At 39.9% G+C, this 24,680-nt stretch overlaps 1 protein-coding gene across 6 annotated transcripts in view; it reads left to right on the top strand.

Annotated features, from left to right (window-relative positions):
• Positions 1-24,680, top strand: part of MEIS2 (Meis homeobox 2) — a 117,214-nt gene that overhangs the window by 6,073 nt on the left and 86,461 nt on the right. For all 6 annotated transcript variants that reach the window (XM_044271877.1, XM_044271880.1, XM_044271878.1 and 3 more), the window contains exon 7: positions 17,135-17,249. In XM_044271877.1, the coding sequence (XP_044127812.1) occupies positions 17,135-17,249 (115 nt within the window). The remainder of the gene's footprint in view (positions 1-17,134; positions 17,250-24,680) is intronic.

A 24,680-nucleotide genomic window follows, 5' to 3' on the forward strand; every position in this document is an offset into this window, starting at 1 on the left:
TGGTGCTAATGGACATCTGAGCTGATTGTGTTGCCATGGTTGTTGTAGTTTATTATTGTGTGGGGTGTGATTGCTCTAGTAGTCCACGTGATTTGCACTCATTTGTGCTGACTATGTTTAGAGGGTTAACTGATTTACAGCCCAGAGCTGGGCAGCTATTGTGAACTATGCCTTATATGAACTCCATGGTGGCCTGCTCATTCTGAGAAGCCCATGTAGAGTGCACTGTAAGTTGCACACCATGACCTGCTTGTGCTTTTCATGGCCCCCTGCATAAGCAGTATACATTGGCATGTTTGTTCTCTGCTCTGGTTCAGGCATGTCTTCCATGTCTAGTGTGTTACTTGCCAAAGGTTGGAGGGATGAACAATAGACAGGATCTGTATATATATTCTGCTGTACATGTATACATCCCCCACTCCTGTGTAAAGTCCAGCTTCCTTTCCCAGTACAGTCTGGGAGCTGGTGTCCCTCTTAGTGGATTACACACCCAGCCTGTTAAGGGTCTAACAGATGGCAACAGCTAAAGCCAATTTACTCTGCTCCCTGGTAATAAGGGACCTTTATAGTCCATATTAGCTGCAGGATTTAGGTGACCAGGTTATTCACCAATGTAACTTTTTGATACGTCCTTCTATACTATAAAAGACAATTACATTTTCTTCAAACTTTTAGTTTCCATTTAAACTTTTTAGTCCCCAAAAACATAAAATACAATACAAATTAGAGTAGTCCACTTCTGTTTTGAACACCCAATATGTAAGTCAATTATAAAGCAAATATTCTTGAAAACTTGAAAATAGTAATCATTTAAAAAATACATTATATATATATATTTATTTTTCAAATATATCAGAAAATATTTAAATACTGTTCTGAGTTATCTGAATGCAAATTAGACAGCCCTGTGATTGGTTAGATTAATATTTAGGCAACATGCTACTTTTGTATAAAAAAAAACACTGGTCAGTAATAAATAATTTTTGTTCTTTTATGAAATTTAAGCCCCATTAAAAATTATTTCTATTTAGAAATTTTGTATTAAAAACCTCCTTGAATTTTTACATAAATTAACTGCTTGAGATCAGATAACACAAAGTGACCTGTCTTGTCCTGCAGTTGATAGGTTTTGGATTCCTTCAATATATTTTCTAAAAATCCATTCATATTTTATACTTTTTTTAAAATAGTCTTTATTTTTTATTTTTATTATTATTAACTTCAATATGGTTACATGTATGTGAACGTGGACTTATCCATTGCCTGTGTCTTTATATAGCTTCCCTCTTATATGTTTATGTGATTAGTAAAGCTTGTTACTGGTGTAACCAGTATCAGACAGTACTGAGTTTGGTAGCATTTTTGCACCACACCGGACCTGACATCTATAGGGTTGTACTTGATGCTCATAGTAAATCTATAGATGAAAATGTAGCTTAAAATATAAAAATATAAAAATCTGCAGGAGACCATGGACATGTTTCTCTACCAGCATATATGGCCTAACATGTCACAGTTGTAATCGTGTTGTAAAGTGTAATTGTGGTCACTCATTGTAACACATAAGTAGGTATTATTAGACCCACAGAACAATTTTAGTCACTCGTTCACACATATTCACAAATGTGGAGGCTCTCTACTGATGCCAGTCATATACCCACTCTTGGGCTCTTCAGGCCTTATTTAGCCATTCAGTCACTGTCTGACTCTTCATTGAAGCTGTTACCGTATTAATTGCCTTTAAAACAATGAATTTTAAAGAAATGGGTAACTTACACCTCTTCAACTAAGTATCAAATATTTAAGAATGGGATTAACATGCAAAATTGATTGCTGGAATAACTGAGGCCTCCAAAGTGTAAAGCTTCTCGTTCCTACATTAAATTATTTTTTCAATAATGTTTAAAATAGTTTTTTAAATATTTCATCGGTTTAGTACTTCATTTGGACTATTTGTCATATATATATATATATATATATATATATATATTAAGCTCTAGCTCTTTGAACGCGACACATCAGGCATTTTCATCTTTATGGTGCGAGTCACAATAACTTGAAATGCACAGTATTTATATAATCCACACACCATGCAATGTTATGCTTCATATACTTTCAAGCAAATGCCTTGTTTCACACAGATGACTTAGTCATAGGCATACCCTGGTTGACTACATGTCCTGCCATGCTTTGCCAGGCTGTACCCTAGCAGGAGGTGCTGAGACTTGCTGTTCCACAACAGGCAGACAGCAACAGACCTAAGCAAGACCCTATTCTACATAGGAAGTCAAGCATTACATTCATCATTCCCCTCCATACAAAGCTGATAGGTGTTTATACAGTTTATGACAGTTTTCTGCTGTGTCAGGTTTGCTCTAGGTGCGGCGGTCAGGAAAGGTGAATTTGCTCTGCTGAACAATGCAATAATTGGTTGACATTTTGAAACTTTTTGAATTGCATTTTGGGTTAATGAAAAGTGTTGCAGAATTTTTTTTTCTTTCCCGAAATACATTTGGTGTGCTTCCCATTCCATCTTTTTTGAATGTATAGTTTGTCTTATTACTAGGGGCGATTGTGTCACCCTGGTCCCTGTGAAATCTCTTTACTCTGATGACAATATGTGTTCCCTCGTGGAGGTAAACTGAGGCCAGTAGGACCCGATCATTGATACAGATAAAATATCATAAAGTTATAGTAGCGTCAAGTGAAAAAAGTTCACAGGGTCTGAGGCCGGTTGGTTTGGCCATGTATAATGTAGAAGTGTTGAGATGATAGTGAATTATCTCTGGACTCAGGGTCTTCTGTAATGACAGGACATGTTCACTGCGGACAGTAAATTTACTCCATTACATTTTTTGTGCATTTTGGGCAAAATTTCTGCAGCTGCTCTTGCCTTAACTTTGCTTCTGCGAAACAGAAAGTAAAGCACTTATTAAATACATTCTTAAAATGCCCTCTGTTTGCGCCAGCTACAGGTGTGCCCAACCATTTCTCAAATAATGAACACTATATGTATGTCTCCCATGAAAGAAATAAACAATTAGAGAACTTTTAAGTTTTTGATTGTTACAATCAATATATTATGTTCATTTTTCCCTATTCACCTTATAGAGTAGCACCTCTTCTTGCAGATTGCAGTGGTTTCTTATCACTTGAGGTGACCACACATGCATATATTATGACCATAAAAAGCGCCGTAGGTTTTTTGATCATTTTCTTTTTCTTATTTCTGTGTCTGTATAAACCTCTCTGCACTATTGTGTAATGGAGTCTTTAATAAACAGCGTGAGGGAATTTCAGAATTGCCACTTCTGTGAGTCTGGCTTAGATTTGTAGGTTAGAAGTTCAACATTGAATACTTAGGATTTTACTGCAATTTAATTTTTTTTATATTTAAATAGATTTTGGTTATAATTTACAAATCCTATATAAGGGTACGACCACACTGTCCGGTTTCTGCATGCAGTTTTAAATGCCAAAATCTGGAATGGATCTCAAAAAGAGAGAAAATCTAAAGGACAGATAAGACTTGTCCTCTTTTTTTAATTAGCTCCTGGCGTTGGCTTCAAAAACTGCATGCAGAAACCTAAATGTGTGGATATGTCTCGGACCATGGTGCAAGGCCTATTTATGATGCATGTGCACCGTGAGACTTATTGGCCTGATTACACCACATTTCCCAAGTATTGATACATAAGGAGGCAAGCAAACATGAAATGATTGCAGTGGTTTTAAAGCCTGCTGTACCTGGGGCACAATGTGGGCCACATTCTGGCAACATTTTTTTTATTGAATGGTATGTAAAAGATCCCTGTGCAAAACGTGCAAATTGTGAATGTCAAATGCCCCAGCAAACAAAAAACCTTAATAGACATCGGCCATTTGTTGTGGTTCTCAACTTCATCACTAGCGCCCTGGGCTGAACTTACTGAGGTTACAATGCTCCATCGGATCCTTCTATGTGACGACTGAACTTACAATAAATATTATTATTGCCTTTATTTGTAGAGTTCCTGTGCATGGAGACGTAGGCCAAAGAACCAAACGCCTATTAAAGCCAGTTAGTTTGTAAGCTGAAACTGTTTTTCTATCTCCCTATGTACATGATATGGTACCAGTGTACTGCTCCGGACACTTGGGGGCCCTACCCTGCCTCCCACTGAGCTCCGGCTGTAGTTACTATGGGCTCTATGCCCCCCTTACCTCCTCCCCTGTATGGACATTGTCTGTGTGTTTGGTACTGTCAGACAAGTTTATTCAGGTGCAGAATAGTGGTCATAAAAATGCTCATAGTTTACAGTCCAAAAACCCTCAACGTTTACATAATAGCTTAAAAAGAACAAGTACACATTATTTAGCCACATTAATCTAATATTACACTGCGCTCTTCATAATTTACGTTTTTTCTTCAAGTATAAACTTTTGAAACCTCTTTAATAACATAAATACAAATTATTATTTTTTTTTTTACCCTTTTGCATCAATAGACTAATTGAAGTTGTTGAGATCCTGGAAAGTTTAGGGTGTTATAATGGCACCTGTAAAAATATTGGGGGGGGGGTGTTTAAAAATATTTTTTGTCTAGGAAGAGGTTACGGATTAGTATGTATGGCAAAGGTAGAAAAATGTCTTACCGTAAGTGGAGAACATGTAGCACATGACACCACGTACAAATGTTCTTTCCATCCAGTTTACCTACAGTTATGTATATGAGGCATAATGGCCGACATGTCTTTGTTAGATTTATCACATCAACAGTAAAATTGTGGCAATTTTCCCATCACCTTTATAGCACAGGTACCCCCCTGCCATTGTCTGAGGCATAATGTGGCACAAGCGCGTCTCTGTATATATATATTGTAAGGCTCCTTGATAATTATTACCTTGCGGTGACCTTTTCTGAGGTGTAGGGTGTAATCTTTATATTGAGTGTTACATTGTGCTTACTTTTCAAGTAATACCTATCATAATAAATTTATAACAAGAGGCCATTTATTAAACCCTATTAAGGTAATACTTCATTACAGTAGATATAAAATATATTAACCTCTCATAACAGTGATATATTACGGCCAGAGTAATCCAAGTAGATGGGCTTCCTCTCACCAGGTTACAGTACCATACACTTAGACATTGCAGCATAACTTTCTCTGCAACTATTTTATTTAATGTTGGAACGTTCCCTATAGAAATAGATGTTGTCTACAGAATACATTGTATACATTGCACTTTTCTTTGATTGACTTGGCAAAAGTTCATTGTTCATTGTGGTTTAGATACTAATTTATTTCTTTGGTTTTATTGTATTGTGCTATCAGGCTCAGAGGTACAGGTAAATCCCCCGGAGAGCCCCTGAATGAGGTGGGCCCCTATTTTCCCACACCCTGTGCAAGTTATACATGGCATATTATTATTATTATTTATTAATAAAGCGCCATTCATTCCATAGCGCTGTACATAGGATAAGGGGTGCACATACATAATACAGACAATTGCAATAAGCATGAACAAGACGAGTTACAAACTGGTACAGAAGGAGAGAGGGCCCTGCCCGCGAGGGCTTACAATCTACATGGTATGGGAGAAGGACACAGTGGGCTACATTAAACTGACTTGTGATACATACAGCATCTCAACCAGTCTATGTGTCCATACAAAGACTGGGCAGATTATTCAACAAACTACCCAGTTTATTATGTTACTATAGATGCATCATCTGGCTGAGATGACTTCTAGATCTGATTTCCCCAGAGACCCACTTTCTTGAAGTCGCTGCAGGGACCCCCATAATCAATCATCTTGAAGTGTCTTGCTTCTGAGCAGGTAATATTTGCATGTATCTGCGTAGTGGACCCCCAGAATGAATATTAGTGGTGGGGCCTAGGCAGCACCCCAGTCCGACACTGTTGCTGTTGTGCTTTATAGTGAATTGTAATTTTTCTACTTTGTGCTACAGTTATTTTTTAATATCTCAGATTTGACAAGTTTCAGAAGTTTGCTTAAGCAATTGCGCTATATATATATATATATATATATATATATATATATATAATCCAGTAATGCTATATATGTACACTAGGGAGGACCAGTATATAGACCTTCCTCCTGATCAAGTCCTGAAATGTTTATGATCAGACGTGTGGCTGATTACTTTTTTTTGTGTATTTTTTTTCTTTAAATTTGTCTTTTATTTTGGGGTCTGTTGCCACTAAATCAACATATGAATGGCGGATTTTAGATTTTTAAACATGACCCCTTTTTGTAAAAGAATATTACATTTGGAAGATATATACTATAGACAGAAGTTATATTCTCCGCTGAAGTAAATGCCCATAATGCTCAATTTCTGGTATGTAGAGCATGAGGGGCCTTGATGTATTTCTGGAGCGTAATAATATTACAGGCTATAGCTACTAGAGAGGGGTCGTTGATCCAGGGAGTTATTCTGATTGGAGTCGGGAAGGAATTTTTTATTCCCCTCAAGTGGGGAAAATTGGCTTCTACCTCAGTTTTTTTTTGCCTTTCTCTGGATCAACTTGCAGGATGACAGGCCGAACTGGATGGACAGATGTCTTTTTTTGGCCTTATGTACTATGTTACTATGAGGGGAATGACTATAGATCCCTATTCCTGTACATCTGAAAAAGGAAAACTAGTAATATTATGTTCCACCATTTTCTATTAAAGGAAGTACTCATTTGTAAATTTATACATATCAATAGTTTTTCCACACCACAAGAGGTTAATAAAATGGATGCAAACACATAAAAAGCCTTACATTGTATACTATTGTGACTACCCAAAAACACATAAAAACCAAAAATGACACAAGATTACATAAAATTCATTTTTGGAATGAAAACAATTCTGGAACTGAGCTGGTGTTGTATTAAGCCTATACTGTACAGAGGAGATATTTCCTAATGAATGGTGCCCTGGTGTATATGTAAATTGGTATGATCCACAGATCAGCCTACACTGTACTGGGGAGATCTCCCCTCATGAATAGTGCGCTGAAGTAGAGATGTATGTTGGTATGATCCATAGATTAGCCTACACTTTACTAGGGAGATCTCCCCTAATGAATGCTGCCCTGAAGTAGATATAAGTTGGTATGATCCATAGATTAGCCTACATTGTACAGGGGAGATCTTCACTCATGAATGATGCCATGGAGTAGATGTAAATTTATATGATCCACACTGTATAAGGGAGATCTCCCCTCATGAATGGTGCCCTGAAGTAGATGGAAGTTGGTATAATCCATAGATTGGCCTACAATGTACAGGGGAGATCTCCCCTCATGAATGCTTCCCTGAAGTAGATGTAATTTGGTATAATCTTAGATTAGCCTACACTGTACAGGGGAGATTTCCCCTCATGAATGGTGTCCTGAAGTAGATCTGAATTGGTATGATCCACAGATGATCACGTATAATAATAACTAGCGCTGGCAAAAAAAAAAAGTGCCAGTGTTGCCCACAGTACCCAATCAAACTTTAGCTTTCACTTTTCCCACAGGTTCCAAAATGAAAGAAGCGATCTGATAGTTTGCTATGGGCAGTGCTGATGCTAGTTGTTTTTCAGAAGAGGCTCAGTAACCAATCAGGTCATGTTTTCATTTCAGACCTTCTGTGGGAAAAATGAAAGCTGGAAACTGATTGGTTGCAACATGTCCAACTTTCCTCAGCACTCACCTTATGTGAGAGCTGGCGAGAAATCACAATATAACAGACGGTGTCCACAGAGCACCATGTACAGTATTTGTATTCAAAGACTTTGTAGGAGGCTTACATCATAGATTTCTTCATTTATTAAACTACCGAATGACTTTCTTGTTAACTCCTTTAATTCTTGTCCCAAGAGGCTTCCTAATACACATTCACTTTCTATTTTTCTACTAAAGTCCAGTTTGGTCATTGAAGAAATGAGTTCTCCCTGCCTTTCCTGTTTCTTTTTGCAGCCATCCCTTATCTCACTGTACCTCCCCAGCAGCGCTCCCTCCATGACTCCCCTCCCTGATGCCTCAACTGCAGGAATGTGTCAAGTTCAAAGGTCTCAGGCTGCAAAATAATCCATATATTATGTCGGTATCTGGTATATGATTCCGGTACCTGCAGCTAAGTAATACCGTGTACGGCTTCAGATATTCAGAAATGCCAGCTTGGTTGAAGGGTGGCAGTAGTGGCATGGGAAAGAGCTGCACCACTACCACATCTGGGAACTGCAGCCAACAGTCTACATGCTCAGGTTATATTCACACGCGGCAGATGTCCTGCAGGAACTTCTGCAACAAATCCGAGTGGGGCTTTCAGAAGTCCACGCACATGCTGCAGAAACAACCCCATTCACAGAAGTTGTTTACTTTCTCTACCCTAATCCATAAGGCTTTGCTGTAGTTGCAGGGGGTGAAAGGCTACGGCATGTGTGAACAAACCTTAAACAACGCCTAGCACGCTGGGGGTTGTAGTTTTCAAAGAGCAGGTTAAGGGCCGCCAAAACATAGGAAAGTGGTTTTCTACTGCTGCTTATACGTGAACGGACGGTCACATTGGCCATGCTTCCAGAGGCTGTGGTTTGGACATTAATTCATTAGCACAATCCAGGACCTGTTGGAGATTTGTTTAGGGGAGGAATGTAAATAATTCCAGGAGCGCATGAGGCTGTGTTCACAGGCTCCGCACTCCGGCGCGGCCGGTATAAAGTCAGCTTGTAGTAGGTTGCTTGCATGAGCGCAGAATTGGACTTGCCAGGAATTCCTGGGTGTTTGCTCCGGGCTGACTGCTGTAAAGCGCACACATGCTAGTTGTGTTAGTCAGAGTCCTGACATGGGAGGTCTTTCATCTTTGTGTCCTGAGAACTTTATGAAGTGACTGGGGGTATAGAGAAGATCCAGAGCAATTAAGTTATTCACATGACGTGTTGCCTTATAACTCATGTGATACAGAGGACCCCCATATAGTCTGAAGGGTGATTACATGTAGCAGTTCCAATGATTCGGATAACTGGCCACCTACAGTACACAGGAAAAGTATTGGTAAGGCTGCATTCACACCTGCGCCTGACCTCTCCGGCAAGCTGTTCTGGCGTACAGGCTGGGAATTGGCTGGACAAAAACAGTTTCATGCAGCGTTCTTTGTCTCCGACCGATTTCCGGTATATTTGTCGGGTAGTGGTCGGATTCCTAAGGGTCCGGTCCGGCAATGCTGGATCCAGAGTGCTCTGGCAGGCTATTCTATACCGGAAGAGCCTGCTGGAGCGGACAGTCGCAGATGTGAAACTAGCCTAAAGTTAATCCTATGTCTCCATACCAGGGTACATTGAGGTCTCATAAGGCTGATTGGCATCGTTCATTATGATGAATAGATAGATAGATAATAGATAGGTAGATAGAGACGTATGAGATAGATAGACAGACATGTCGACAGATAGATATAGCTTAAAGACAAGAAGTAGAAGTAGTTATAATTCTCCTCCCTTTAGTCTCCATTACTGGTCTTGTCACTTTGTAAACAAGGCCTTAGGCCTCGTTCACCTCACTGTTTCTCCTTTCCGTTCTCCGGCTCCGAACGGACCCCATTATAGTCTACGGGGTCTTTAGGCTCCGTTACGCTCAGTTAGGTCTCAGTTATCTGCAGAATCCATCCTTTCCGTTCTCCTGCTCCTCAACGGAGCCAGAGAACGGACAGGAGAAACGGTGAAGTGAACAAAGCCTTACTGACCGATGCATAGTCCCATGTATATAGGTGACAATAATCCTAGCCACACACACGATGACCATTACCAAAACATCTTTAATATAAATCCTACAGGGTGCAGGGGTGAGAATTGGGAGATGGTTATTGTGCTTTGTGCATCTGATGTCAATTAGACAGTAAATATGTATAATACTGACATGCCATGAGAAAAAAAAGCCGCAATTGTCTATATCTGGCATGACTGTTCCTAATTCGTATGTCTGCAGCCTGCCTGTGTGTGCACAAAACGTAATGAACACAGTATGATACTGCAGGGACACAGTGACACTTACAGTAGTTATTCTTCTCTTGTGAGCTAAGAAAACTTCATTGATTACGACTCCTCCTTGACTTATTGTTATGAAACCGAGAGTCAAATGTCCAGCGCCACTGCTATATACTTAGGGTGGCCAACCGTCCAGACAGTCCGTAAAAATAGGCGACCTGTGTGAGTAAAAAACAAAATAGATGTGTCTGTGATTTTTCTGAGGCTGGCAGTACTTGAGTAGATTATTTTGGTGGTAACTATTATCATTTTACAGCTAATCAGTAAGTGCTGGTAATGAGATCTTATCAGTATGTTGAGCTATAGACATGGATTACTTATAATCTTTATCATTTGTTACAGTTTTCCAGTTTGTCTATAAAAAACATTGCCGATCCATGATTTTGTGATAAATTGTCCAGAAAAAAAAGAAAATTCTGGTTGGCAACTGTGTATACAAGCCTCATGGATGGCAAGTGAGTGGGCACAGCGCTGTAGTAACCAGGCATGGCCACTACACGGTGTGTGGCGCTGTGTAATTCCTGTTCCAGAGCTCCTGGGCACAGCTGATCAGCAGACCCCCACTGATCTAATATTAAAGACTTGTTCTAAGGATAGGTCATCAATAGTGTAACTGCCATTCTATATTTATTAGTGTAATGTGTAGGGGCAGTGATACTGACCATGTTTGTAATATACTTGAATTACTGAAATCTTAGATTTCTATTAGAAAATTGCTCTAAAGTGGCCCATTTTGAGCCTTAGCAACGCTCCTCTGTCTTCTGTTTACACAACACAGTCAGTGTTAGCAAGTCTTCATAGTTATGTAAACAGAAGACAGAGGAGCGTTGCTAAGGCTCAAAATGGGCTACTTTAGAGCAATTTTCTAATAGAAATCTAAGATTTCAGTAATTAAAGTATATTACAAACATGGCCAGTATCACTGCCCCTACACATTACACTAATAAATATAGAACGGCAGTTACACTTTAAGTCCCGGAGAACCCCTTCATCATATGCTATATCTGTATTTCCACGAGGATCCATCTGTAATATGCCATGTGATGGAACATTCAACAATGTTGTTTTCTCTCTCATTCCATATAAAGCATGAGAAAAAACCTCTATATACCTCTGTGTGGGATCACATAGAGGTGAAGTATGGGCCCGTAGCATATACCATTGTTCTACAAGCATTAAACCCATATGTGCCATGTGCATATAATGTGCCACTGAATATAGATCATACTGTCGTTCTCTGGTATCAGCCATTGCAGGATGGCGAGTGGCCAAGCTGCTGATATCATTCCCACGCATACAAATTATAAGCTATGTTACCTATTTATATTAAACAAGATGGTCTCACATTATATTATATACATGATGGCCATTTATAGTAGGAAGCTGAAACCCCTGCACTCTCCAGCACAGAGAAGGTGACAGCAACGACTCCAGCCTTTCACCCTATAGCACGTTCATAGACTTTGTACATAGCAAGCTCGGCACATTGTGATGGATCATTTTGTTAAGTTCATGCAGATCATAAAACATTGGATTCGCAGGACTGGAGCATAGATGTCAAATATGCCGCAATCATTGGACATAAAGAATAATGAAAAACACATCTTAGGCCACATTTACACTGGCATCATGGCTCCAGTGCCCCTGGTGGTAGAGTCTACAAGGAATAGATACTGGTAGTGTAGTCATCCTATTGTAAGGCAGATATTACTGTAAAGAAATGCCTTCTAATACTTAGGTGCAGGTAGTAATTCTGTAGGGATCTGGCCCTAAGATTTCTCAGACTTTAGCACAGTATTTTATTGCAGAGATTATTTCATGTAGCAAAAGTGACACAAAAAAACCTCTTGAAGAAGACTCTAATTTACTAGCTGGAAGGCCTGTACACTCTATTTGCTTTTATTGTGTTTGTACTTTGTTTTCCCATTTATAAAATACTTTTAGTATATTTTTGTATTATATAATATATTATATACTTTTATTTTAGAATATTATGTATTTATATAATATTCTATATTATGTTTATATTTATATTGTAGTATATTTATTGGTATAGTATACAGTTATAGTATATTACATTTATATTCTATAGTTATGTTGATATTTATATATTTATATTACAGTATATTTTTTGTATTATGTAGTATACTATATACTTTTATTTTAGTATATTACATCATTTATTTATATATATATATATATATATATATATATTTTTTTTTTTTACTGTTTGATTCATTTTCAAATTTAATAAAAAAAATAAAAAAAAAGATAGAAACGCATCGTGTAGCTTTTGTGCACCGCTGTAGGTTTAGCAATATCCAATGATGTTACTAAATCAATTTTTAACCTTCCCAGGGAGAGTGTTCTGATAAAGTAGTGTTTTGCGGGGCAGGCTGGTGTGTAAATGAGAAACACATTGTAGGCAGAGAGATCTCTTGTGGCAGTGCAAGTACAAGCTCTTCCCATATTGTCTCCTGCTTTTATATTAATTACAACTTGCATTATCAGCTGCGGGGCTGCGGCCCGGCAAATAGAAAATGCCTTCCCAGGGGACCTTGCTTCTTGGATGTCTTTTTCATCCGCTTTGTATTGGGCTGCTCAATATTCTCAGCTTTTCACCTGGAAACTCTTCTCTTTAATACAATCAGATTAGAGAAGGAAATCCACATTTGTATCCTCAATTATTAAACCATGTGCACCCTGCCTACAGCTTTACATATCAGTAAGCTGATGATCACCTCTTGTGAGCGTTACATATTTATATCTTTGTATACAGCAGGGAGTGATAGATCTATCTCCTGTAACTAGGAATTTATCCTGAATCCCTTCACGTGTGTTGGAGTGTCTCATATATGACCTTCCATGATGTATATAAAAGAGAGGCCCTTTATCTTCCTAATTGCGGGCCCCTGGTTTATGACCACCCCACCCCCATTGTTTTGAGCATTGAAGAGCTGGCTTTCTTTGTTCTTCCTGTGTGTTGATGGGTCATTTTGGATTTTACATGGAGCCATGCTGTTTCCGTATTTTATTTCTATATTTCATCCCAATGTTTTTATGGGTGTCACTATTTTATATCCAACACCAAGATGTGGCCATGACCAGAGGAACTGTCACATATTTGATGTTCACTACTCACATATAAACTATATCATTTGCACAACATATTTTTTGGCCAGTGCCCTGACCGAGAACAGCATTTGGTACATGTTCTGATCAATGTAAAGCCATGTTCACATTACCACTAGTTATTTCTGCTGTTCTGCCCTGTTTGAGGAGCAGAACAATGAAAATAACAGAAGCGCTGGATTCGGCACATAACCAAACCTAACTAAGTTGGGACGTTTTTTGTCCACTCTTTTTGGTAAAATATCTGATGGAGGCCCCAAACATGACCTAATAGATATTCAATATACTGAAATTGATTGTGTGATTGTCCTTCCATCAGCTGATTGTTGGTCATTTTCAGTAAGATTTATTGTATAGACAATGGGGGGTCATTTATTATGAGTCCCTACACTAGAAAATGGCTTAAAGAAAATGTGTAAGCCTGTGATTTGTAACTTTTTGAACACCACTGCGCCTAAATTTAGGTACAGGTGGCATTGGTACACCACCATCGCAACACTTTCTGAAATAGGGAGTCGGGGGGCAAGACCACCACCCCCGGCACATTCACTACCACATTCACTAAATGAAGACTGAAATCTACTCCGGGAGCTAGAGGATGAGCCTAATTTAGGACAAGGCCTCATCATAAATTAAACCCATCTTCTGGTAAGAGGGAAATGGGGGGGGGGGGGGGGGATATTGAAGACCAGTATAAATGCTCGTCTTTGATAAATAACCTCCAATAAGTGAAAGTGCAAAATAAAAATCTGAAGCTAGGACTCTTCTCTCACGGACATTGCTCTTGTATTGGAATGTTTATCTGGTAAATCTTCTGCACTTTTTAGTTGTTTTGTTACTGAATTGCATGGAGCTGACTCTATAGTAGACTCACTCGCTGCACTACATTCCATGCTAGAAGTAGATAAACTAAGGTCTCCGGTAGATTTGTAACTTGAAATTCAAAATTACATTACGTTTCCCCTTAAGATGTGGTTCTTGAATAGTCAGTGCACCTCCTTTGTGGCTGTAGACTTACCTCTTTACATTTGGTGCAGTTACTTTTCTGGGCATATATAATTACTAGAGAACGATCCGATAGAAATCCAGTCTTGTCACTGGTGTAATAATTTACCTTCATTTTCCAAGAGCAGATGCCATTCTTGTCATGGAGCTTTGTGGCCCCTTTGGCGGCATTATTAGGAGTGTAGGATTGCATTCACACTGGGTGGGAGGTGGGATGCTGGGCGTTAGAGGGTATTAATTAGAGGGGGTTATTAGCAGGTGACAAGTAAGGCAGCTGTTCCACATGTTTGAGGAATGCTTCCACCTTGCTCCTTGTTACGGTAGACACGGCTATACGGCTGCAGTGAAAGAAGGGTGTCACAGTTAAAATACAATGTGTATGACTGTATTTTATGGGCCAGTTAAGGTTGGGTAGGGACTATAGTGTTCTCCACTGGAATTACTGAAAGAAAGCCCAGAGAAATATTGTGTCCCCCCTCACCAGTTGTACTTCAGTTCTTGGAACCTCCAGAAACATGTCCATACACAAATGTGAAGGATATCAGCAGCTTGTCTTATATCACAGGTTTTACAATCCCCGCACTGTGCGCTTAGTGATAAGTCACCCACTTTGAACAATCCCTACGTGTTGACAATCAGCTGATTATAGAGTATCCCCCTAGTGATCGGTGGGGAGATCTGGCTGTGAGTGTTCAATTTCCCAGCAGCGCCACCACTGGAAAAATGAAACATTACACAGCGCTCATTAAAATCCATTGCTTGTCTGTGTGATACAAGTCCTCCAGAGAGAGACGCTCTTTGTAATCACCAAGAGATAAGGATCGTAAAAAAGGAGAACCCTATAGTCAGCATTCCTTGATAGGGTATATCAAAATGGATTTATAAACTGGATAACGCATCATGTATGTAAATTTGGCAGATAATGATGTAAAATGCACCAGAAAATGTAGAGTATGTATATTCTATAATCTTCCCAATTTCTGTATACAATGATTATATATATATATACATAGCAAAAAGCATGCTCAAAAGGCAGTAAAAAGTATAAAAGGTCTTCATAGCGATCACATGGGTGAATAAAAGACCTTTTTTACTTATTGCTTTGCTTTTTTGGCAAATTGTCAAGTCCCCTTGGGTTTGCATCTCGCTTTTTTCTTTTTATGTTTTCTGGTGCTGTCATTTTTTGCATATATTTATATATATATATATACATATCTCAATCATGGGCAAACTGCTCCTTTGCCAATCAGTGCCCTGAATAAAGCTGGGGGGACCGGGGGCATCTTCCTACGTGCCTTCATCATATCGCTATTTTGCAGTGCGTCTCCTTTCCTCTTTCCTGTCTCTTCCTTTCCTGTCACACTCTCTTTCACTTCTGCTCTGTCACATTTCAGTTACTTCAATAGGATTGTGATTGTGTATCCCATCAGCAGGGGACATTGGCCCTTAACACAGTAGGAGCCAGCAATTGACTAGAATAACACTTCCAGGTCTCTTTAGTCTATAATCTGTGTTTTGCATAGCATTTGCAGCCTGATCGTAGTTATTTCACACCTATGCCCCGACTATTATATGTTCTGCGGAGAGGCATGGTGCTTGTTGGGTGTGATATAGAAGAGTCTGAATGTTAGGTGCCCTTCCTTCTGTCACTATGCACGTAGCATCTGCTTTACTTTTATATCTGTGTGACGTCATATGCTGAAAAGGAGGAGTCTGGTTGCCATCTGGCTAGCCCATCCAACAAATGGCCTGTACAAAGACGTGTAAGGTGCCATAGTGCAGCTATCTAGTTTTCATAATGCCCTGCAGATACAATGGTGTGGAAGATAGCATATGCCTAACATGAGCATCCTAAATCCACAGAAAATGTTACATATATCCCAGAACTAGGAGTACGTGACATAATGTATTACTCATGGGGGAAGGGGGGGGGCAGATATTTGTATGTCAGCAATCCTGCTGAGGAGCACTACAATCTGCATCTTCCACCTTAAAATAGCAGATCACGGGGGACAGCAGATTGTGTATAATTCCTTTGCATCCAGTAGTTTGTATGTATGTAAATGATAAACTTTTAATTATTTTTTTTTGCTATGTCCCATAGAAATCACAGCAATAGCATTTCTGTATTGACCCTCACTGCTTGATTATTAGAGGCTCAAGAATAATATTTAAAGGGATATTCTGGTTATTTCGAGGTACCCGCTATCCACAGGATAGGGGATAACTATTAGGTTGATTGGACGCCAACCAATCATGAAAATGGGGGCCCTGTACCTTACAGAGCCTACAAAATGAACAGAAGGCATACACACTGATGCTCCATTCATCTCTATAGGCCCCGTGCTGTACTTTGCTATCTCTGGCAGTCCCATACAGGTGAATCGACCTGCCGCTTTATTTATTTCGTGGGGCCTGTGGGGATCGATGCATGTCTCGGCAGTAGGGACATACCAATCTAATAGTTATCCCCTAACCACAGGATGGTGATAACTTGAAATAACCAGAATACCCCTTTACCGAGGACTTGTCGCTACTCCTAGAATGTATGTTTTAGTAAATAGCTGCATTTCCCAAGAATACTAGACCAGCTTTTTTCATAACTCTAAGCTGTGTTATTCCTCTGTTACTCCTCTTGGAAATGTATTACTACATTTACAGCTAGGTATTAATATTCCTCTTGTGAAAGGGATGTGTCCCTACACAGTCTGATGCTGGCACTTATCAATTTATTCATACACATCGTTCTAAGAAAACATGATCCAGAATTATAATTTTTTGATTATTTACGAAAATTTTCAGGAGAGTCAGCAGCTCTCTTTCAGCAGGTCCCATAAATCCTTGGATAGATGTGAAAGATTTGTAATCAGACCGTATTGCACCCTGTGGGGTGGTTGTGGATTCTTCACCTTTCCTGATGTACTCCAATTATTGTCTCTTCTTTCCTTCCCTTCATGGAAATGTTCATCATCAGAATCCTGCCTCATGGAGAGATCACGATGACGCAGTATCTACGCATTCAGCGGGCACGCCGGGTCCTTCCAGTGGTGGGCACGCGTCACAAAGTGGGGACAACAGCAGTGAACAAGGTAGGACCCCCCTTTATGGTACGTGTATATGAGATCCATCGTCATTCATTGTTGGCTTTCTGTTTAGTCCTGCTGGTTTTAAGTTCTTTTTTTTTTTTATCATACATCAACTGGCTTCTTTAAATGTGATTTTTGTAGGGCAGGGTTTCTGCTTTGCCTGGCTGTGATACTGTAGTAGGTTGAGGGCCTATAATTCACCTATTTCTATTAATTATCATAGTAGGATTCTCACAGTCACAGTCACTATTAATGGGCCATCTAGAAATGCCGGAATATGTTGTTTTTAGTGCTTCTAGTATGAATATGGGTAAACTTGTGGTTGCTGAGCTGGGGAGATTTTTGCAATCTCCGTTTTTTTGTTGACTGGCCCAGTGATGGTTTGCATTTTTAGCAAACATGGCCACTTTACCAAGGAATTACCTAATTTGCCTAAATTTTATCATAATGAAAAGTTTTGTTACTTTCTAATTTACTTGATAAATACATTTTTTTGCACTTTAAATGATATCTGCTTCTTGTCCGTGAACCGAAACCTTCACTATTTATATTCTGGGAAAATTTGTCCTTGTGATGAGCACAAGGTTCATGACTTGTTATAAGAGAGAGCTCTGATACTACATCTAGTGTAGCGAGCCATGAACCTACGCGACCATCACACGATTTCTCTGCTGGATTTTCAGTCACTGGTAAACCTAGCCAAAAGGTTCCTATTGACTGACAACAAGCAAAGATCTTAAAACTCAAATTCATACACATATATTTGAATTTAATCTGTTGACAATAAAAGAATTGACTGCAAGATAATTTTCACAGCTTTGACTGCCTGTCTCCTGGATTCTGCCCCGGCTCAGCTTGTCATGTATGGGCACCCTATGGTATACTCATAGGTTGTGAAGAAGGCTTTTCGCCTAGCATTGTTGTCTTTTTGTACAGTTTGACCTTTTCGGTCGTGTTTTGAGACTCTCTGAACTCTGGAGCTCATCTCATCTGCTTGGAATCCTCAGTTGGAACATTCTAGTTGTGTGTGGAACTTCCCATCCGTATGTTGTGTGCCCCATCCCAGGCCCTGAGGTTACAAGAAGAGCATGGCTGACAGACAGTAAAGTCTACCTTCTCTTTTGCGTCACATACATAGGATATTAGCAGCAAACTGTGAGGTTTAAATGGAGGAGGAGAATAAGGAGGTCATCTCCGGCATTGCCTCTCATGCTCTCTAACCTGCCTTGCTTGCTGTTAATGTGGTGGAGGCGTCTTGATGGCTTTGTAGTAAGCATTGTGCCAGGTCTTCTTATCACTCACCTTCCTTTGGAATAAACAAAGGTGAACTATAATTTGATTTTTCTCCGCCTAAAACAACCCTTTACATTGTTGAACATGATTGTTGTGTTTGAAGTATAGACGAAAATCTAGTTCTCACCTCTGAGACTTGACATTAATCATTTAGGTCCTCCTCCGCTAGTTTGCAGGTGCAGTGAAGCAAAGGGCCACCACCTCTCAAGGCTGTAAGTGATATGCATAAGGCCCAGAGATGTTCCTCTGCCAAGACTGCAGGAGTCCCCAAATTTTGATAAGAATAATTTAAGGTTACTTTGGATTTCTTGAAGTTTACACCTTAAAGACATAAATCTCCTACAACATCACGTAAGCATGATAACACTATACTTCTTCATATCATACTTATCTATACACTAGAAGTGGATTCAGACCTCAGTTATCTGCATGATGGAAAAGTTTCCTCCTAACAGTTCAGTGCTAGAATTCTTTTTGATGGATAGGGATATCGGGGAGGGAGGCAGTGGAATTCTTTACCCTCAGGAACAAGTTCTGCTGAACTGCCCAGAGGGTTCACACACAGATCACACATCGGATTCCAGCACATTATTCACACACCAGTGCTGCAAGTTCTTTATTTGTGTTATTATTCGGTGAAATATTTGTTGTAACCATGTACAAGCTCCACTTACAGTCAGTCGTCTACGAGGGGCCCCAAACCTTCATCCATCATTAGTTCTTCAGCTGCCACAGTCATGCTGGGACCATACTCATACTCACTCTAGTCTAAATTTTATCATAAATGTTCTATTGCATGCACTAAACATATTTACAGTAATTTCATTTGAAATTAATTACAATAGAGAGGCCACAAAATTAGAGCCCCAAAGGAAAAATTACAAAGAAGTTCCCTCTAGTGCTGGATGACCACACTCCACCATCACAGGACAGCGGGCCCAGGGCTTGTTGGCCTCACTTTACCAGTTCTGGTAGGAGATAAGGGTAGCTTGTCCTTCTTTCATTGTACATTACTTTTGTGGTGGATGAGGTAGATTTGACACCAAAACAGGGTTTCACTTAACCAATAGGAAATAGATATGGAGGCAGCTAAGCCGTGGCCTCCATAGTCATTGGATATATTGCAGTCTACAGTATAGATGTGTGATGGCAACTGGAGCACATCATACTTATAACTAAGACTAATCCAAGTCAACTCAAAGACAAGACAGCAGCCTCCAAGACTCAACCCTCACTTCATCTCAAGACCTTCGTGATTACTTTAATTATCCATGCACATAGATAAAACCAACCAAAAAACAAGACAAACAAGATTTTCTTTCCAAATTTTCCACCTGGGTTAACCATGGAATACAATGGGTTAACTGTGTCACAGCGGTAGGAAAACCCCCCATTTTGGCATAGACTAAATTCCAAGACAGGCTGGGACAGCAACTGCATAGTCCTGGAATCGCAGGCACCCCTTCACTGCTGGACCCTCCACTGTTCCTTAAGTGTAAACAGCTGTCTCTTTGTGAACGCTCCATCTCACACAGTGAACAAAATCTGGGTTTCTCTGCAGTAAATAAATTCAACTTCAGTTTTCATTGTTGCTTGCAATATTACATTCTTTGGTGGGGTTTTGATGATTGCTTTAAATCTTTTTTTTCGGTGCATAGATGTTCATTTGTAGATTTTAGACCCCCAGATCCTCACTGCCTGACAAGTAACACTCATCGTTTACAGATTTATGCCTTTATATATCTACCTTGCTGTCCCTTTAAATATTTCAGTTCACATCAGGCTTACATCCTACATTGCTGGCCAGGCTTAATAGACAAATCCATGAAGCACAGGCCTAAACAACCCGTAGCACAGCATTTGAAGGTGCTTCTGAACATTGCAGTAAATCAAAACCTAAATATGGCAATATGGAGACTGACATATGTAAGTGTGAGCTCCTGAAGACATAAAGCTGCTGTTTGCTAGTTAGATATTATTGCATAGAAATGAATAACATCATAAAAGTACGACGGAAAGGCTGTTTTCACAATAAAAAAAATGTGATATTGTCTTTTATATGCCCATAATACGTGCTGTATTGTCGCTTGGGAACCTGTAATTATTTTACCTAGCAATACAGCGAGATGATCAGGATGGCAGTAGTGCAGATGACCCACTGACCACAGCCGTAGACAGTTGACTTGATTAATTAGCACAATCTCAGCAGATTGCAGCCATTTAGTTATCTGAAAACTTAATACATTTAGAATGTAAGCTCTTCCGTTACATTCCTACCTTGTCCCTGGTGTGAGTATGTGTATATACAGTATATATATATATATATATATATATATATATATATATACTGTAGTGTTCTGCTACCTTTAAATAATAACATATCGCCCAGACATATGCAACTTTACGTTATAAAATTGCAAACCTTTCATATTGACACCCACTGAAAAAACCCTATAACGTAGCATATTTTTAATTTTTTGTGGGATTCCTTTAAATTGAAAAGTGTTGTCAACCACGTCAATAAGACACATACACTTTGGGCAAATAGGAGTTTATAGATATGTGGAGTATTTCCAAGCATGTATACTGGATATACACCAGACGCCTGAATGCAAATTTTTCAAAGTTGATTAAAAATCTCATCGCTTTCTCCGGTATAGCTGTTACTTCACTGCCAATTTTCCAAAAGTAACAACCTATATTGCAAAGCCAAACAAAGTGATCTCCTGGTTTCTACAGAACCCCTAATACCAAATCTGTCTAGCTATGCAGTTTTATTTTGTCTTTATATCTATTGCTTTATATTTGCAGTTCAAGAATCAGGCAAATTTGGGTGAAAGTTGTAATGATGGCCATATTAGTGGTCACGTCTGTGCCTGAGGACATAGTAGAGACCAAGATGCAATGGGTTCTACAGATTTTTTTTTTTTTATGGGGAATTGCCTTGAGCCACATTCACACAACCATTACAAAAATAGCCTTTAGGCTGGTTTCATACAGTCAGGCTTAGGCCTCATGCATATTCCGTGTCCGTTGTTCCGTTTTTCGTGATTTTTTGCGGACCCATTGACTTTCAATGGGTCTATTGAAAACTCGGCTAATGCACCGTTTGTCATGCACATCCGTGATCCGTGGTTTCAGTCCGTCAAAAAAATATAACCTGTCCTATTTTTTTCACGGAAAACGGTTCGCAGACCCATTCAAGTCAATGGGTCCATGAAAAAACGCAGAGGCACACAAGATTGTCATCTGCGTCCGCGTCCGTTTTTTTCCTATCAGTTGCATGGCAAACTTGACTTAGACTTTCTTTTACTTTCCTTCAAGTCTGGTGATCCTCCAAAAATAAAGGAAGACACAGGGAAACAAAAACGGAAAAGGATCACGGAACAACGGAACCCCGTTTTGCGTAACGGAGCACAACTGTCGTGTGCATGAGGCCTTATGCACACGACCGTTGTTTGGGTCCGCATCCGAGCCGCCGTTTTGGCAGCTCGGATGCGGACCCATTCACTTCAACTGGGCTGCTGGGCTGTCCGCATCCGTGGCTCCGTTCTGCGGCCCCGCTAAAAAAATATAACATGTCCTATTCTTGTCCGCACTTTGCGGACAAGAATAGACATTTATATTGCCGGCACCTGTTCCGTTCCACAAATTGCGGAAGGCAACACGGGCGGCTTCAGTTTTTTGCGGATCCGCGGTTTTCGGACCGCAAAAAATGGAACGTCGTGTGCATGAGGCCTTAGGCTGGTTTCATACAGTCAGGCTTCATGCACACGGCTGTCGTGCGACTGTTTCGTACATTGGGGGCCCAAAGCACGGACTCCATCCATGCGGCATCTGCGACGGATCCAGACCTATTTAACTTGAATGGGCCCATGATCCATCCGCACCGTAAATAAATAGAAAATGTTCTATTTTTTTGCGGTGCGGAGGCACAGACAGAAACACCACGGAAGCACTCCATAGTGCTTCTGTGGGGTTCCGTGCCTCCGTTCTGCAGTGCAGCTCCAGATTACAGACCCATTCAAGTGAATGGGTCCGCATCCATGGTGCGGGGTGCACATGGCCGGTGCCTGTGTATTGCAGACCCGCTGTATGTGGGCCGCAATACGGCCGTGTGCATGAGGCCTCAGTATGTGGTCAGTATTTTGCGTCAGTATTTGTAAGCCAAAACCAGAAGTGGAACCTGCTGAGAAAAGGTAATAGAAATATTTGTGCCTCTTCTGTGTTTTGGACCCCCTCCTGGTTTTGGCTTACAAATACTGATGCAAAAATACTGACCAAATGCTGACCGTGTGAAATAGGCCTTAAAAAAGGCAAAATGGCCAATTTATAATAGACTTTTTTTTTACTGTTGCTTTCTAAAAGACAGATGTTACAAATAGCCCCTTCAATTGTATGGGGGCTGACATGTCCTATTTTTTGACCGCCATGTGAATAGACCAATAGACCTCAATGGTTCTGAAAACGTTGTGTGACTGTAGCCTTAGGGTGCTTTCACATGTAGGTTTTTGCTGCTGCTTTTCTGCAATTGTTTAATTGTCTAATCGGAGACTAACCCTTCCAAACTGTATACCTAATACTAATACTGCGGTATTAAGCCTAGTTCACAAGTCAGTGTTTCGGTCAGTGATTGTGTGCCAAAACCAGAAGTGGAGCCTCCACAAAGATAAGAAACAAGGGAGATGGTTCTACCTGCTCTGTGTTTTTGACCTGCACCTGGTTTTGGCTCACAGTCACTGACCAAAAATCTAAAATGTAAACTAGACTTTAGATGGTGGACATCCAGACTGCTCAAGAGTGGCTATGTGTGCTGGGAGGCTTAGAGCGAGGGGACCTTCTATGACATCCATATGATGTAACAGGGCATATGGACGGAGCTGTCTTCATGAGATGGCCCCTTTAATGCAATGCCTTCCCATGGAAATTAACTGTCTTTTAGTTATTTGCGGTTTATTGATCAGATAAATATTTCCTTTAATTAACTTTGCACAGATCCGGCGAGAGGAGTGAAACATTCTCTAATTCTATATGTTAAGTTACTTGGAAACCACAGTGTCGTGAACACGTAGATCCTTTTCTCTCAGCCGTTTTTTTTCTTTGTGGAAGAAGAATTCTCTTGACGCCTGTTAGACCTTAATTTAAAGGTATAATTAAACTTGAATGTAGCCTCATAAACAAAAGATAAACAATAAAGCCGCCGCATTCCCTGCTGCTTCATAGCTTTTGTCAGCCAGCTGTTTTTGGCCTAGTGGTTTTTTTGCTCTGCGCGCCACTAAGTTCTGAGCTCCATGGACACAGGTCAGGAGAGCCGTGTTCCTGCTCACAACACTTTCACAAGCCGTTTTCATCACATGAGATTATTAAATTCCTCCGAATGCAAAGGATGCAGCCTGGCAGGGAATAGTCATCAGGCTAACATGAGATTTCAACATGATATTTCCCTCTTAATGGCTCATTTTCCTTTGTTTTGTTTGTAAAAGTTGTGAGTTGGGTGGAGGGGAGTCGACTAATGGAATTAAAAATAAAGTGCCCATTGACCCTGAAAATGGCCGGCAGATAACAGGAGAATAGGCGGCAGAGTGAAATCCTATTGTAGAACAGATCCTTCAGGCCTAGCTATATACACAAGGCTAGATGAACGAAATATGACTTTTCATCTATTAACCATCTGCTTTGTCTCACTGTCAGCGTTTACATTTTCTTTTAATTTTTACGTATTTGTGTTGGTTTTAATTGTTTTGTTTTTCTATTCCATTCAATTGTTCATTCAGAATTCATTGGAAATATTTTACTACATGAACTGAAAGTGAAATGGACACAAGGGGAGAGGGGGTGATACTTCTTGTCGCAGCCGTATAATAATTTATGCCCATTTTTAGTGTCCAAGGTTACATTCACATTCATCTGGTCGGTGAAAGACACAAAGGTGACATCCATAGATGCAAAACATAGATTCAAATCATTTTACAGCAGCCTGAGAAACCTGGAGAAAGCTTCTAACATTATTATGTTCATGAGTTCATGGTCTTAGATGTCCTGTTAACCTTTTGTCATTTTGGAAACTAGATGTTCCTCTATGTGGGCTTTAATAAAGCCTAACACATGTAACTCCCAGCCAACTGCATGATCCTGTTTCCA

The sequence above is a fragment of the Bufo gargarizans genome, chromosome 11 (genome assembly GCF_014858855.1).
Source record: "Bufo gargarizans isolate SCDJY-AF-19 chromosome 11, ASM1485885v1, whole genome shotgun sequence".
Taxonomy (NCBI): domain Eukaryota; kingdom Metazoa; phylum Chordata; class Amphibia; order Anura; family Bufonidae; genus Bufo; species Bufo gargarizans.